The sequence below is a fragment of the Tasmannia lanceolata genome, unplaced genomic scaffold (genome assembly GCF_043159265.1).
Source record: "Tasmannia lanceolata isolate RefF3 unplaced genomic scaffold, GAP_Taslan_0.1 ptg000006l, whole genome shotgun sequence".
NCBI classification, from domain to species: domain Eukaryota; kingdom Viridiplantae; phylum Streptophyta; class Magnoliopsida; order Canellales; family Winteraceae; genus Tasmannia; species Tasmannia lanceolata.
The window spans coordinates 7,696,979-7,711,048 of NW_027518683.1; the positions used below are offsets into that span (position 1 = coordinate 7,696,979).

Here is a 14,070-nt window from a genome sequence, read left to right on the forward strand (position 1 = left end):
ATGCTAAGACCTCCAAAAGTGAAGAAACATGACCCAAGACCGTCTAAATAATTGTATTTGTATTTGTATTTGTATTTGTATTTGTAATTGTACTTTCCTTATATATGTGTTGCCAAACACTTGAAAACAACTTGGCATGTAAGAACTGATATTTTAAACAAAATCATTGGAAAACAGGAAGGAGTGAATGTCCATACCCTATTGGTGTGAAGAACTCCCTCTTAACCATTAGCTTTTTAGTTAATTCGTAGTACATTGAGTTCAATTGATTTGCAGATGGAAACTTCTTTCTGTGCCTAACCTTCACCGGTATTCTCAACGCACAAAGGGGATTAAGAGGTATTCTGCATAGAATAGCTGCAAAAGAAAAGATGTCTCAAAAACCATAAGCACCCAATTTAAAACCAAAGATATCTGCATTTTTTTACAATCGAAGTGAGTTACATGCTTTAATGAAAATCTCATGAGGTAGTAACCACACATGGGAATAGTTGTTTTCTCTCTGTCTTTAAAAAAAATGGCAAATCCTTTCTAATTTCAAACAAGAAACTATATTCTTGTGTTGGATCTTATCACAGTGATGGAAACAGGGGTTTACTTGATTATGTTACAACCTGAGAAGTCACAGGAAGTTATGCCAACTTTCTGTTATCATGGAATCTTTGGCAAAGGTTTCATCAGTAAAAAAGCCTCATATGGGTGTCTTCCACCAGGTCACTGAATTACAAAGAGTTTCTTCACTTTGGCTATTATGTACAGAGTTTGCAATATTTGATACTTTTCTTCTTCTTTTTTTTGAATGGCCATATTTGATCCGTTTCTTTGGGACTAGTCTTCAAGTGATTTATGTATAAGGGTAGAGTCATGCTTTAAATTAGGCACAGCACCCATATCTGTTTCTGTATACCTTATGATGGGGCTGATGAGAAAGCATACTTGGAGTGTCAGGGGCTTCCAAATATAATTCCCCTTGTGCTCACCACATTTGGTTTGGAATCATTCAAAAAAAAAACACACACAGACACACATTTGGTTTGGATTTCTTTATCTTGAGCTTAATTTTGATTAGTTATCGAACATGTTTAAATCATTTTAAAGATAACCAGCCTACAACAAAGGTGATTGTGTACCTTAATTGGGATTTATAGTCCTATTTAGCATCAAAGCATAGCTTCAAGTGCTGGTATGTTTGTATGGACAAAGCATTGAATGATTTTGATTAGTTTCAGCGGCAACTTTGCATAGATGATTTTAAACTATTGAGAAAAACATTTATATATGTTCTACAGAAACAACTAAAATCTCCTATGTTTTTCGTCCAACTAAAACTTCAACTAGACGTTTTGATTCTTTCTTGAAATGGAATGCATTGGTAGTTCTAACATTTAAACCAAATGAACCCAAACCTAAGACATTAGTTTTGTGCAGTTTTGTCTTACAAATATAATGGGGGTAGATTTTCGTACCTTCCAAATAAACATATAAAAAGATGTTACAGATGCTTTCTTCTTCAAATCAAGAGATTGAGCACGGCGCCAAATAATGGAAGCAAGTGTGCCATGACCAAATACCTGAAACCAAGAAAATATTGCTAGCACTTGAGAAGGACATTACTTACATTGACAACACTCTTTTGTACTAGCATATCTACCATAGTTCACTCAAGCACTTGTAAAACAAATCCATATTTCTGTACAGCACAATAATTAAAATATGTTCTTCGTAGTAGAGATCTTGAAGAAATACATCACATACAGTGACAAGCTTGCTAGATAGGGATGATGAGAAAGCTCCAACCACCATGGCAGTTCCATATGCCATCAACAACAAATTAATGCATAGCCAAAATACCTGTTTCATTAAACACCAAAATCATGAAATAGTATGTCTAAAATACTTGTTGAGAAAAAAACAAAGGGGAGCAAGGAATTTCACTAACTCTTTCTTGGCCTAGGGAAACACTGAAGGACTGAATGCCAAAGTTTCTGTCCCCATCAACGTCGGGTATATCCTGCTAAGTGACACATAAATTAAAACAATCTACAGCAAAAGATTGAATTTTTGTCACTAATTGGATCATTATTGGGAGGATAATACAGGAATTCATGGCAAATATCAAATCCTAATCTGAGAAAAACATATCAAATAAAAAAATGAACTCGTAAAAAGGATGAAGTAGTAGTTCCAAACCAACCCTCATAAATACTATTAGGAATACTGCTCATAAATTCAATTAAAATCTCCTAAATTCAAAAATATAAATGACCATAAATCCAAATTCCATGGTAATCTGGAAGTGTGTTGATATGTAGATATTTGCAAGAGGTTCCAGAGCATTATTGTAGTCTTTTTGTAAAGAAAAGTATGGAGAATTATAGAGAATCTAGAAGTTTTTAAGATGCTCCTGGATCATTGGATGATTCCCAAGTTGCAAGGTCAAAACCTTGGGTGCTGGAGGAGGAAGCCTATAAGTAGGTTAGGCCTGCCCATTTGCTAATCACCTCTGGAACCTCTTAATCTGAGAAGTTCAAGTCTTGTAAAGCCTTCCATGGTGCAATACGAGTCTCTTTTTTGTTTTGTTCCAACTTGTGTGTGGTTTGTTTAAATGTCCTTGCCTTAGGTATAAGGCTAGGTGTTACGTGTCAAGTATGTAGGGATGAATAAACCGTTGGGTTAGGATAGCTTAGGATTCCTTTTTTAGTCCAATAGCTTGCAAATAAGTTAAATCTTATCCTTTCTTTTTTATTTGGCATTCAGTTTAGCTGCTTAGTAGTTTCGTTTTTTCCTATTGGATATTCCGTTAGCTTTTACCTATTTTTTGGGATTTAACCGTTGCAATCAAACTCTATTTAAAAGAGTCCAAGTAATGAATAAAAGGGCATCGATCAATTAGCCTCAACACTTGTGTTGTTATTGGAGGCTTGGGTTTCCTCGAACTAACCCTCTGTTCTTCTTAATTTTTTTTTTCTTCTATCTACTTTCACAATAGGGAAGGGTACAGTGGTATTAGAGCCTGGCAATGGACCAACGCGTGGAGCTGATTGAAAAGAAATTGGCATCACTCACAACTGGGCAGAACGAGATTATGAATCGCATGAATGAGTTGTTTAATCAACTCACCGTTTAATCAACTCACCACGCAGGTGGATAGCCTTGCCAATCATTCCATCAATCGTGAGGAGGCAGAAAACTCAACAACAGCACCAAGGGGCAACGGGGGGCGCAACGGCAGCAGTCTACATAACAACTCCTACGCGCCCAGCAAGGTGAGGCTGGACTTTCCTCGCTTTAATGGCAATGAAGACCCTACCAGTTGGTTATGCAGGGTTGAGCAATTTTTCAATTTATATGACACACCGGCGGCGGAACGTGTTGCTGTTGCGTCATTCCATCTTGAAGATGAGGCACAACTTTGGTGTCAGATTCTCAAGCAAGAGCCGGCGTTCATCACTTGGGATGATTTCAAAGAAGGTCTCCATGCACGATATGGTCTAAACCAGTTTCATGATTCCTTTGGAGAGCTAACCAAATTACAACAAACAGGATCTGTACGAGAATATCAGACCAAGTTTGAGAAATTGCTTGCACAGGTTGGGGCCTTGCCCCAAACCCGACAGGTCAGTTGCTTTACCAGTGGGTTAGCAGACTCCATTCGAGTTGATGTGCAGGCCAACCAACCCACTTCATTGTCTTCAGCCATTGGGTTGGCACGCTTGTATGAAGGACGCAACGATGCTCAACATAAGACAATGACTTTGACTCCTTCTAATCGTACATCTCCACCGCGCACTGCAACATCTACGACTTCCATAATGAAAAAAATGACCCCCGAGGAGGTTGAAGAAAGGAGAAGAGAAGGACTCTGTTTTAGATGCAATGAGAAGTATAGCCCGGGACATCGTTGTAAGAGGCTCTTTCTTCTTCGGGCTTGTCAAGAAGAAAGTGATGATGATGTTGAGATGGAGATCCAGAATGATGGTGCTTATGGGTAGTCTGTTTCATTGGCAAGGGCTTTCGCCAGTAGAGGGGATCGTGAAGGGATCGTGAATTTATTAGCCGGCAGTTCCTAAAATTTGCCCTTGAGGATAAGGGCTGTTTTTTAAGGGGAAGGGAGTTGTTACGTGTCAATTATGTAGGGATGAATAAACCATTGGCTTAGGATAGCTTAGTATTCTTTTTTGAGTCCAATAGCTTGCAAATAAGTAAAATATTATCCTTCCCTTTTTATTTGGTATTCAGTTTAGCTGCTTAGTAGTCTTGTTTTTTCCTATTGGATAGTCTGTTAGCTTTTACCTATTTTTTGGGATGTAACCGTTGCAATCAAACTCTATTTAAAAGAGTCCAAGTAATGAATAAAAGGGCATTGATCAATTATCCTCAACACTTGTGTTGTTATTGGAGGCTTGGGTTTCCTCGAACTAACCCTCCGTTCTTCTTAATTTATTTTTTCTTTTATCTACTTTCACAATAGGGAAGGGAACTGTACCACTAGGCCACTTCAGTCAGGCTAACTTGGAGTAACATCGGCGCTCCAATGAGTTCTGGACGAGTGCAACGCTAAGGATTAGTCGGCCCGTGACATTAAGTCAGTTTAGTATCAACATGATTTCACCAGTATAACCAATATTCTAGCCCATAAAATTTTCATCTCCCTAACTATAAATCTGCAAAGGAGCTAGGATAGTTGATTTAGTTCTGTGTATCTTATGGGCCTACTAGAATTGGATCAGCTACCATATGAAAATGCTATGTGGTGATCAGGTTATCAGATATGCATACATACTATACGTACAAATGTACGTAAATAGTTTGTGTGTGTGTGTGCCTGCCTGCCAATCAAAACCCATTTAAAAATTTATATGCACGATAGTGGTATCTAATAAGATTGTCCCTCTCACCTTGAATAATGCTATAACAACTGAGAAGAAGCACATGAAAGCTGTGGCAAATATCAATGATCTTGTAAAAACAGTTGGCCTCCCTAAAACGTATTTCTGTTAATTTATCAACAAAGATTATTTTCAGGAGAAAGTACAAGGAATGAGAACCATTAAAGTAACCATATAAGGATAGAATGAAAATTATTGACGGCTATGTGTATGTGTGTTCCCTTCTATACTGATGTTATCATAAGGACAGAGAATTGTAATACCTGCATGTGTATAAAAAAGGCAAACTGAACAACTACAGCTCTCACAGACAGGATGCACATTGCAGCAAGAAATGCATATTGTTTCCATCTAAGAAATGGAATCTGAACAATAAAAGAAATTGGAATCAAGAATTAATTTCACAGAAATTGTAGCAGTTGCTTAAGGAAAGAACAAGTACACTTTGAAACAAGAGAAATTATATGGTGCCCAAGCGGGCATGCCCGTGTAATATTTTTGCTGTCATCACATTCTTTTGTTGTTGTGGGCCACAACAATAGCAAGAGGTTGTGAATCGCTGGTATTGGTGGATGAATTCTTCTTGCTAGATGATGGAGACAAAGTCAAAGTAGGAGATGGAATTCACAGGAAAAGATGTGGGCCACAAAGCAAGGGAGTTTAGTACTCAAAAAATTTTCTTGTGGTTTACAACCTTATGGGCATGCCCTGGAGTAGGAAGGCACGTCTTGGATAAGTTCAACAAGGAGGGAAATTCAGAGAAATGTAAGGCAGTCAATAAGTCAAGTTTGGGCTGGCTGGACCCACGGGTAATTTTCTTCCCTCCTACGGATCTCGTATGAGTCAAGTTTGGGATGGACCCACGGGCTGGACCTCTGGATCCGTGTCTGGCCCAAATAGTACTGTTAGATCCTAACCAATTCAGACTCAGAGTGTCTATCAGATTGTCAATATCCAATAGATACTAAAACCAAGAATGGGTGTACCTATAAAAGGAGCTAAGCTTCAAATGTTCACAGATCAAAGTCAAGAAGGCTATGTTTCCAGTTATTTTTCTTTAAGTATGCCAGATTTTAGTTATTTTTTTAGATGTCAAGAAGGATATGTTTCTAAGTGTCCACAGATTAAGCTCATCACATTTGCTTGAGTGCAATTACATGACCAAAAATGGTAAAGGCTATCGTTTTATGATAAATTTCATACATCCTTTAGTAAATAAGCAATAAAACCTGATATTGAGATAATCTGTAGAGTTGTATCTAATTGATGCCAGATAAATAAGCAAATAAAAAAACAGGTATACAGAACTCACATCAACAGAGTATGCACTTCCTAGCAAAAAAGACGATAGAAGGGCACAAGATAGAGGCGGAGACTGAAACATCAAACCCATGGCGAAGCTCTGCAAAACAAATGGATCGGTATCGAAATCATAGCTTCCAATATTTTTTTCATACATTTAGTTATAACGTGATTCCTGGCTCATTGTGTTTTTCAAAAAATCAAATACCATGAAGGAAAAGGCAGCTACTATCAATACTCCAGTTCCTACAGAAAATTCACCCGAAGCAAGCGGAAGATCTGGCTTATTGACCTAAAACAAGAGAAAGCAATTGCTCACTTAAACATCAAAACACAATGCTGACCAAATACATCCTAAGGATATGGACCGACAATGTTCCATGCCATAAAAATTATAGCTTGTAAACCTTGTCAATTTCAATGTCAAAGAGCTGATTCACGCCGACAACATAAAAGTTCATGCATATTGATGGTAGCAATGCCTGCATTAGTAAAAAATAAAATTGAGATTTGACCTATAAAATCTAAGGGATTTGGGTGATTGAAAAACTGCACTTTTATCCTTCCTGCGGATTACCTTTAGTAGTCCAATGAGAAATGTTGGAGAAAGATCAGTCATTGTTTCCACAGGAAGAAGAGACACTGATATTATTCCTAAAACCTGTTAAGTCAAAAGAGAATTATGAACTTATTTTATTGGTATAAGACTCAGAAAGAGTAGGAAACATCTGTATAAAACATAAATGCAATGAACTTACCGTGCCTATTACTGTGTGAGGCCGAGAAAAACGATAGAAGGCATTGAACTGCTTTGAAACACTAGTGCAAAAGCTTTTTGAATGATCAACCTCAGGTTCTACATTCTCTAATGTGTCAGAAAAACAGTATTTCCTAATTAATCTATGCTGGCAAGCAGACCTTGCAATGCTCTCTGGATTATTGGCTAAAGCGAAGAATCTCCAAGAATGACATCTGACGGGCTGCCCAGTATTGCATTTGTTCAGAATATTATATATCTGATTCATTGGGGCTTGAAATGGCATAAAAAAGCCTACATGAATACAAGATTAAAACGATCATCAATGAATATGGCCTAAAGCCAGCAGAAAGTGATCCACCATGATTCTTTACCCACTATACTCAGCTAGAATGTTGAGATGATCCAGTCATGAAAAACTTTAACTGTCACAAAAAGAACAAAAACTAACTCCACCTAGAAGTCATAAATTTTGAATAAGGAGAGCACACAAATACAGACATGCATATACCAATTGTGGGTCATAATGGACTGACTTACTAGATGTTTTCTGTGTGTCTGCTTAAATTCCTGGGTTTCAGCTTACCATTGTTGTTAAAACCTCAAGTATCTAAAATGACTACTGTTTGGGATCTAGTTCTAATGGATTCACCTCGTCATTGCGATTTTTTATTTTTCAAATGGGCATTAAAGAAATGTCTTCATGGATTCATAGAGAAGAAGCATATGCCCCCACCTATGAACACTTCATCTGATTTTTAGTTGGCATGTAAACTGAACAAAGCACACAATAATAGTCATAAATTGCGGGTAAATCAGAGCATTGTTTGGTGGCAAAGGCCAGTAGGCGAAGGGTGAAACGCGACATGTGGCTTTGGTGGCAAAGGCCGGAGAAGAGGTGCTACACATTTTTTTTTTTGAAGAAAAAGAGGTGCTACACATTGAACATTGGTGGGGCCTGTAAGGGCAACCCTGGAGATGCTGGAGGTGGAGTAGTTCAAGATTCGAGTGGGAAAGTGGTCCAATCTAATAAAATTAAGTTTGAGATCTGCCCGGGCTGTTTTTCCAGGCTAAAAAACAGCATTGTTTCAAAATGTGGATGAAGGCCAAAACGGAGCCAAAGAAAATCCTCGTTGACTTGAGCGGCTCAACAGAGGAATCAGTTGACACGGTCATAACTTGGGAAAGGAGGTGGACTAGGAGAAGAACTCAGCCAAGGTAAAATGGAGTTGACATGGGTGAGTTGATGACATGTGAAAGTTTTGAAACTATGAATCACAGTGAAAAGAAATCACTTGTTATTGATAGTGCTCCTGTTCTACGGATTGAGAAGCTATTTTTTGTTGCTCAGTTTAGTTGTGATCATGGTTTGAAATTTCGGTCTCGGCATAAATTTCAGACCTAACTGAAACAGAAATTTCAGCCGAAATCCCGAAATTCCGGCCTTCTGAAATTACCAAAATTTCCTCTGAAATTAGAAATTTCCACAAATTTCGATCGAAATTTAGTACGTTCCGCCAATTTCGGTTTCGGAACATTTCAGTTTCGGTCTTGGCCAAAATCCGAAATTTCGGATTTCAGACAAAATTTAAAACCATGGTTGTGATCTTGGGGGGTTGTATAAGAAGGGATGGAAATGATTCCTCCAAGTAGAGAGGAAAATAATTGCCCTGCCTAGAAGACGTTTTAAATTTCGACCAAAATCCGAAATTATGGACCGAAATTTTGGACTTCAGTCAACACCGAAATCAAAATCACCAATACCAGAAATGGTATCGGATTTCGGGCGAAATTTCCTTGTTTAATATTTTGTCCGAAATTTTGAGAAATTCTGTGAAACTACCAGTTTACTCCAAAAGCTTGAGCTGTTGGAGAAGGCAGTATTTAATCTTGTATAATTTAACACTCCCCCTCAAGTGTGGCCCCTCTTTTTAGGGTTGGCCTACACGTGGCACATGTGGCCCCTCTTTTGGGTTTTGCCATTGCATGTGGATTTTGCTATCAAGGAGGTTTGAACCCAGGCATTTGCTTTGATACCATGTGAAACTACGAGTTACTCCAAAAGCTTCTTTTGGAGAAGTTGGTAAGTTAACATGGTATCAAAGCCAAAGGCCAAAGGTCTCGAGTTCAAACCTCCCTCATGTCAAAAAAAAAAAAGATCTACATGAAATGGTCGGCCCAAAGTGGGACCACATATGCCACGTGTTTACCAAGTGGGCCACGCGTGCGGGGGAGTGTTAAAGTATAAAAGAAAAATAATGCATTTCTCCAACAGCTTAAGGTTTTAGAGAAGTTGGTAAGTTAACATGGTATCAAAACCAAAGGTCTCGAGTTCAAACCTCCCTGGTCAGCCCAAAGTGGGACCACATGTGCCACGTGTTTGCCAAGTGGACCACATGTGCAGGAGAGTGTTACAGTATAAAAGATAAACAACGCCTTTCTCCAACAGCTTGAGCTTTTGGAGAAATTCGTAAGTTAACAAATTCAACCCAAAAATATCAAATTTTTTAACTATGTAGCATTTTTCGGAAATTTGGCTGATGTTTGGTATTAAATTTTAATGGTGTACCCCATTTCGGCAGAAATTTTGGTTTTGGGCAAGGGCCAAAACCGAAACTGAAATTTAAAACCATGCTCATGACACGGCAAATCTAGCTACAACACCTAAACCTTAATCATCAATAAAGGGATCGTAGCAAAAGAAAATCACAATATTTTTTTGGATGATCGAAACCATTCATCTGTTAGTCCCCGCTGCCTCACCCCTGCCGTAGATAGGACATGCCCTAAAAGTTGTCTCGATAGAATGGTCCTAACCCTTTCCATTTTATACCAGATATATATCGAAGGTCTTAATATAATCCTATGGGGAAGATTTTTGGGACACCGTAAGATAAATACTTTAACTCAATTAATATATACACACACGTACCACGTTCGTGATTCATTGCTGAGATTGGGATTATTTAGATCCTGATGGGATCTAGAAAATGGGCTGAACTAGTGGTAGGTCCCAGAAATCAACGGAGCAGATCACTAACACGTGATCCTAACCATCCGATTTCCACCAAGAATCTCTCCCTACCTCATGATAGTATCCACCTGATCTGTGAAAATTTTCATGACAAGAATACCGTTCCTCACAATGACAACGATCACTTCTTGTATGGAAAAACCCAAGAAAGTTCCCATTTCCCTTTTAAAAAACAAGAGAGAATGAAAAGGAGAATGGAAAAAAGTTCTCAACACCATATCTCACATACCTTTCCTCTGAGTGTATGTCATCCTGTTCTCCCTCACCCCATAACCTGTAAAAAATAAAAGAAAATTTCATAACAAGAACCACAACGTATGAAAAACAAGACAAAGGCAAAGAGAGCAAGAAAGAGAAATTGGATTAGGGAGATGCCTTTGAGTTTTTCAGATTGGTTTTTTAGATAAGAGAAATGCGGATGAGAAGGGTGGTGCACGGAAATCATGGTGTAAAGAGAAAGAGGAGAGAAAAAAAACACAATGGGTTTAAGAGCGGGAGAGAGGGGATTAAATACATTGCATGGATACTGAAGTGTCTTTTTTAACGCCATGAGCGTACTTTAGCACTAATCCTTCCTTTTCAAGAAGCATTGGTTTTAGATGGGCTTACCACGTGGCCCTGAGGTATAACATGCGCTACTTTTTCGGACAAATGGCATACTTTAATTGGAATGAGAGTAACGTGGGATTTCTTCTGTGCATGGGAAGCGTTATCAGCACAACCATAGTCTGATACTTGCACAAACCCATCTTGTCTCTTAGTAACGTGAAATGAAAAAAAGAGGTTATTCCATTTCCCAAAAAACCGCTCTTACGAGCTAATTAAAGAAGAAGAGACAGCTGGGTAATTGAAAATATCAAAGTATGGTTTTCATTTCTCCACCCGAAATGCTAAAAAGGATTCTAGGTTGGTCCAAAAAAAGATAGACCGTTGATTTTTGTAGTCTTTTTTATCGTATGCATGGGAACAAGACCCGACTCATGATTCTCTAAAAATAAGTGATCAATGCTCTTGATTTCACAAAAATAAGTCTTTTACCATTAATTGTAACTGTGACTTTTATCTGGTAAGCAAAGAGAAGATACTACAACTCTTGATTCCGTAAAATCCTCTTGAAATTAAGGAAATGGATTGAGGGAGGATATAAAATGGGAAAAGTTATCAGCACAACCATATTTTGATATTTGCACAAACCCACTTGTCTCTTTTTCTTTAATTGGCTCGTGAGAACTTTTTGGGAAATGTAATACTAAAAGACAAGATGGTTTGTGAAAATATCAAAATATGGTTGTGCTGATTATATTTCCCTGTAAAAGGCATGGAGAATAAAAAGGAAAAATATGATATCCATAGTTTAGGGTATTGCTAAGGAAACAGATTTTAGAAATTAGAGGGGGACCGGTCAAATCAATTATCGCCACGACATCTTAAGTGAGCATCGGTTTCTTCTGTTAAGGAAACGCGAATAAAATAGTAGTTTTTTTTTGGTACATTGTTGGTTGCTCCCAAGTCCCATCGGTCTTCTTCTCGTTTACCATATTAGTTTAGTTTATGGGCCCACATTGTTTGGATGACCAAAGCGTTCATTTGATGGGCCCTGACATAGATAGGGTGTGCCTAAAAAATCAGTTCCATCGGATCACCCTAACCCTTCAATCTGTGGACGAACCGTCAACTAGGGGTCTACCTTACACAAATTTAAACCCCAGCGGTCTACTTGTAATTTTTTAAACATTAGGGGTTAAGTTGAATGCGTCAGAAATCACAAGGGGGTCTAAGTGTATTTCTCCCTAAAAAGAAAGAGAAATGCTAACAAAAAACGACAGCACTCTTTTTTTATATAAAGTTGCCTAATTAATTAATGTAGGCTGTATTAAAATTCTCAAAAGTTATTAAAATTTGAAAGCTAATTCAATGTGTAGTGAAATTATGATCTTTTGGATTGCATGAATTTTTTGAAAAAAATTAAAAAGAAAAACCTTTCTAGAGTTTGTGCTTTACCAGTGTTTGATTACACATGAAATAAAAAAGTAACTCAAACCACTGCTGTTCAAGTTTCATTCAGAGGGACCTTCAAATCGTAAGGACATCCCACTAAATTAGCCACATGCCCACAACCACATTATTTCTATCTAAATTGGAAACAAAAAAAATTCCTGAGAAATAATTTTCCATAAAAGCGTTTTTCTTGCAATCCAAACAGGACTTTAATAATAAATCTTGTGCCCTGCATCGTATGTGTTGAGAAAATCCCGCCGGGCAATCTGATCCGATCTTGCACAAATTAAACGGAAAGATAAAATAAACAAACAAGGCACAAATGAACACCAAGATTTTACATGGTTCGGCAAAGCCTACTCCACGGGCGAGAAACACGATCTTCCACTATGAGAAAAACAATATACAAGGATTACAATGGATTAATCTCAAACCCACAAACCCGCAACCCTTTCCTTGCTTCTCAAATCGTACCAAAGAGAAAACCCAAGAGAAACCCAAGAGAATACCCCAAGAAGAAAACTCAAATAGAAAACCCTTTATTCTTCTTCTTCTCCCTTTGTCTCTCTCTCTTCACTTCTCTTTTTCTTTTTCTCTCTTTCTCTCTCTTGATTTTTCCACACTCTCCAAAGAAGAAAGCCACTTCCTCTTTTTAGTTGTTTCCAAGAAATCCAAATAAGAGGGTTTCTATCTTTGCCTCTTGCCTTCCCACCCAACCCACCTACGGTGGGGGGGTGGGGGGGAATAAGGTAACTTTCCAACAGTATACATTTGTGATTAGTACCATAACTACATACAAGATCCTGGTCCAAATGTCCAATGGCATGTGTCTGTGACATCTATAAGATCAATGCCAAAAAAATCAATGTTTTAGCTCCATTTGGTCAGCTCTTAAATACGCCTTATTTGATTAAGGTCTTCAGTTCATCCAACCATAGGCTGCAATTGGCCGAACCCATGGTTCCACCAATTCAATACATTTGATTATGTTCATATGGTAAGCTTATTCTTTGTTTACTTTTTTCTTTTTTTCCTTTTATTTTCATGTGTATGACAAAAAAATGCTTGGATTTAGACTAAGGAATAGTTAGGTATTCCATATTTTTAGCCTAGTTTTCTTCTTGTTAAGATATTTTTTTGTCATGGGTAGAATATTTGCATATATTTAGTATATCCAATAAATATATGGAAGTGATATATCCGCCCCTTTTTATCACCAGGAACACCCCTGTCAGTGTTTTTGGCAATCAGGGGCATTGAATTCTTCTGGCATAAGTACAACAGCCCCTCTTTAGTCATTGATACACTGACAGGGGGTGTTCCTGGTGATCAAAAGGGGCGGATATATCATTTCCCTAAATATATTATACAATATTTAGATTCTTTTAATTTAGGTTTTTTTGTATGATATTAAATATTTATAAAAATAAATTTATAATGTCTTTAATAATAAAATGGAAATTTATATAAGGTTTTTTAAATAACCATATTTCGTCTAGGACACCCATATTGGCTTATTATATTTATTGCAAGTATAACATGCTTATCACCCATATATGCATGAACATAATTTTTGGTCATTAATAAAGACCCATTACCAATTTCAAGTAGTTATGTATCTTAATAATATTTATTTATTTTGCATAATAGTTTTAGGGTTATGATATTTTCACTCCCCTGCATTACTTGCACGCCCAATTTTCACGTCAAATCAGGTTATAAAGGGAGCGTGCACGTAATGCAAGGGGATCGGAGTGAAAATATCATCTCCCTAGTTTTATCAGTTTTTTAGAGGAATGCTAGCATTCCTCCACTTGAAGAAGTGCAAATATCATCCCTTGCAATGTAGGTCCATGTGTGGGCAACCATGAAAAATTATTCAGTGGAATATTTGTGGATCCAACTGTGTGAGAAAATACCAATTTAAAATTTCTTTTTTGATTTCGTGGTTCAGGAACTTTTCATGCCCCCCTCACTCCCACCCTCTCAAGTCTCTCCGGCACCCCCCCCCCCCCCCGCCCGCCCAACTCCCACAACTGGCCCCACAAAGATACCATGGAATTTTTTTTCATGGAGACAAAACATGGCCC

The 14,070-nt window shown here is 37.7% G+C and overlaps 1 protein-coding gene across 1 annotated transcript; it reads right to left on the bottom strand.

Moving 5' to 3' along the window:
• Positions 1-51: 51 nt before the first annotated feature.
• Positions 52-10,533, bottom strand: LOC143879506 (putative homogentisate phytyltransferase 1, chloroplastic). Its single transcript, XM_077381931.1, has 13 exons — positions 10,358-10,533; positions 10,212-10,256; positions 6,950-7,242; positions 6,769-6,852; positions 6,599-6,673; positions 6,400-6,483; positions 6,202-6,291; positions 5,153-5,254; positions 4,899-4,994; positions 1,940-2,011; positions 1,756-1,851; positions 1,467-1,571; positions 52-357 (listed from the first exon to the last, which is right to left on the bottom strand). Exons 1-13 carry the CDS (start codon positions 10,530-10,532, stop codon positions 316-318), a joined length of 1,359 nt encoding a protein of 452 aa, XP_077238046.1. The 5' UTR covers position 10,533; the 3' UTR covers positions 52-315.
• Between the last annotated feature and the right edge of the window lie 3,537 nt (positions 10,534-14,070).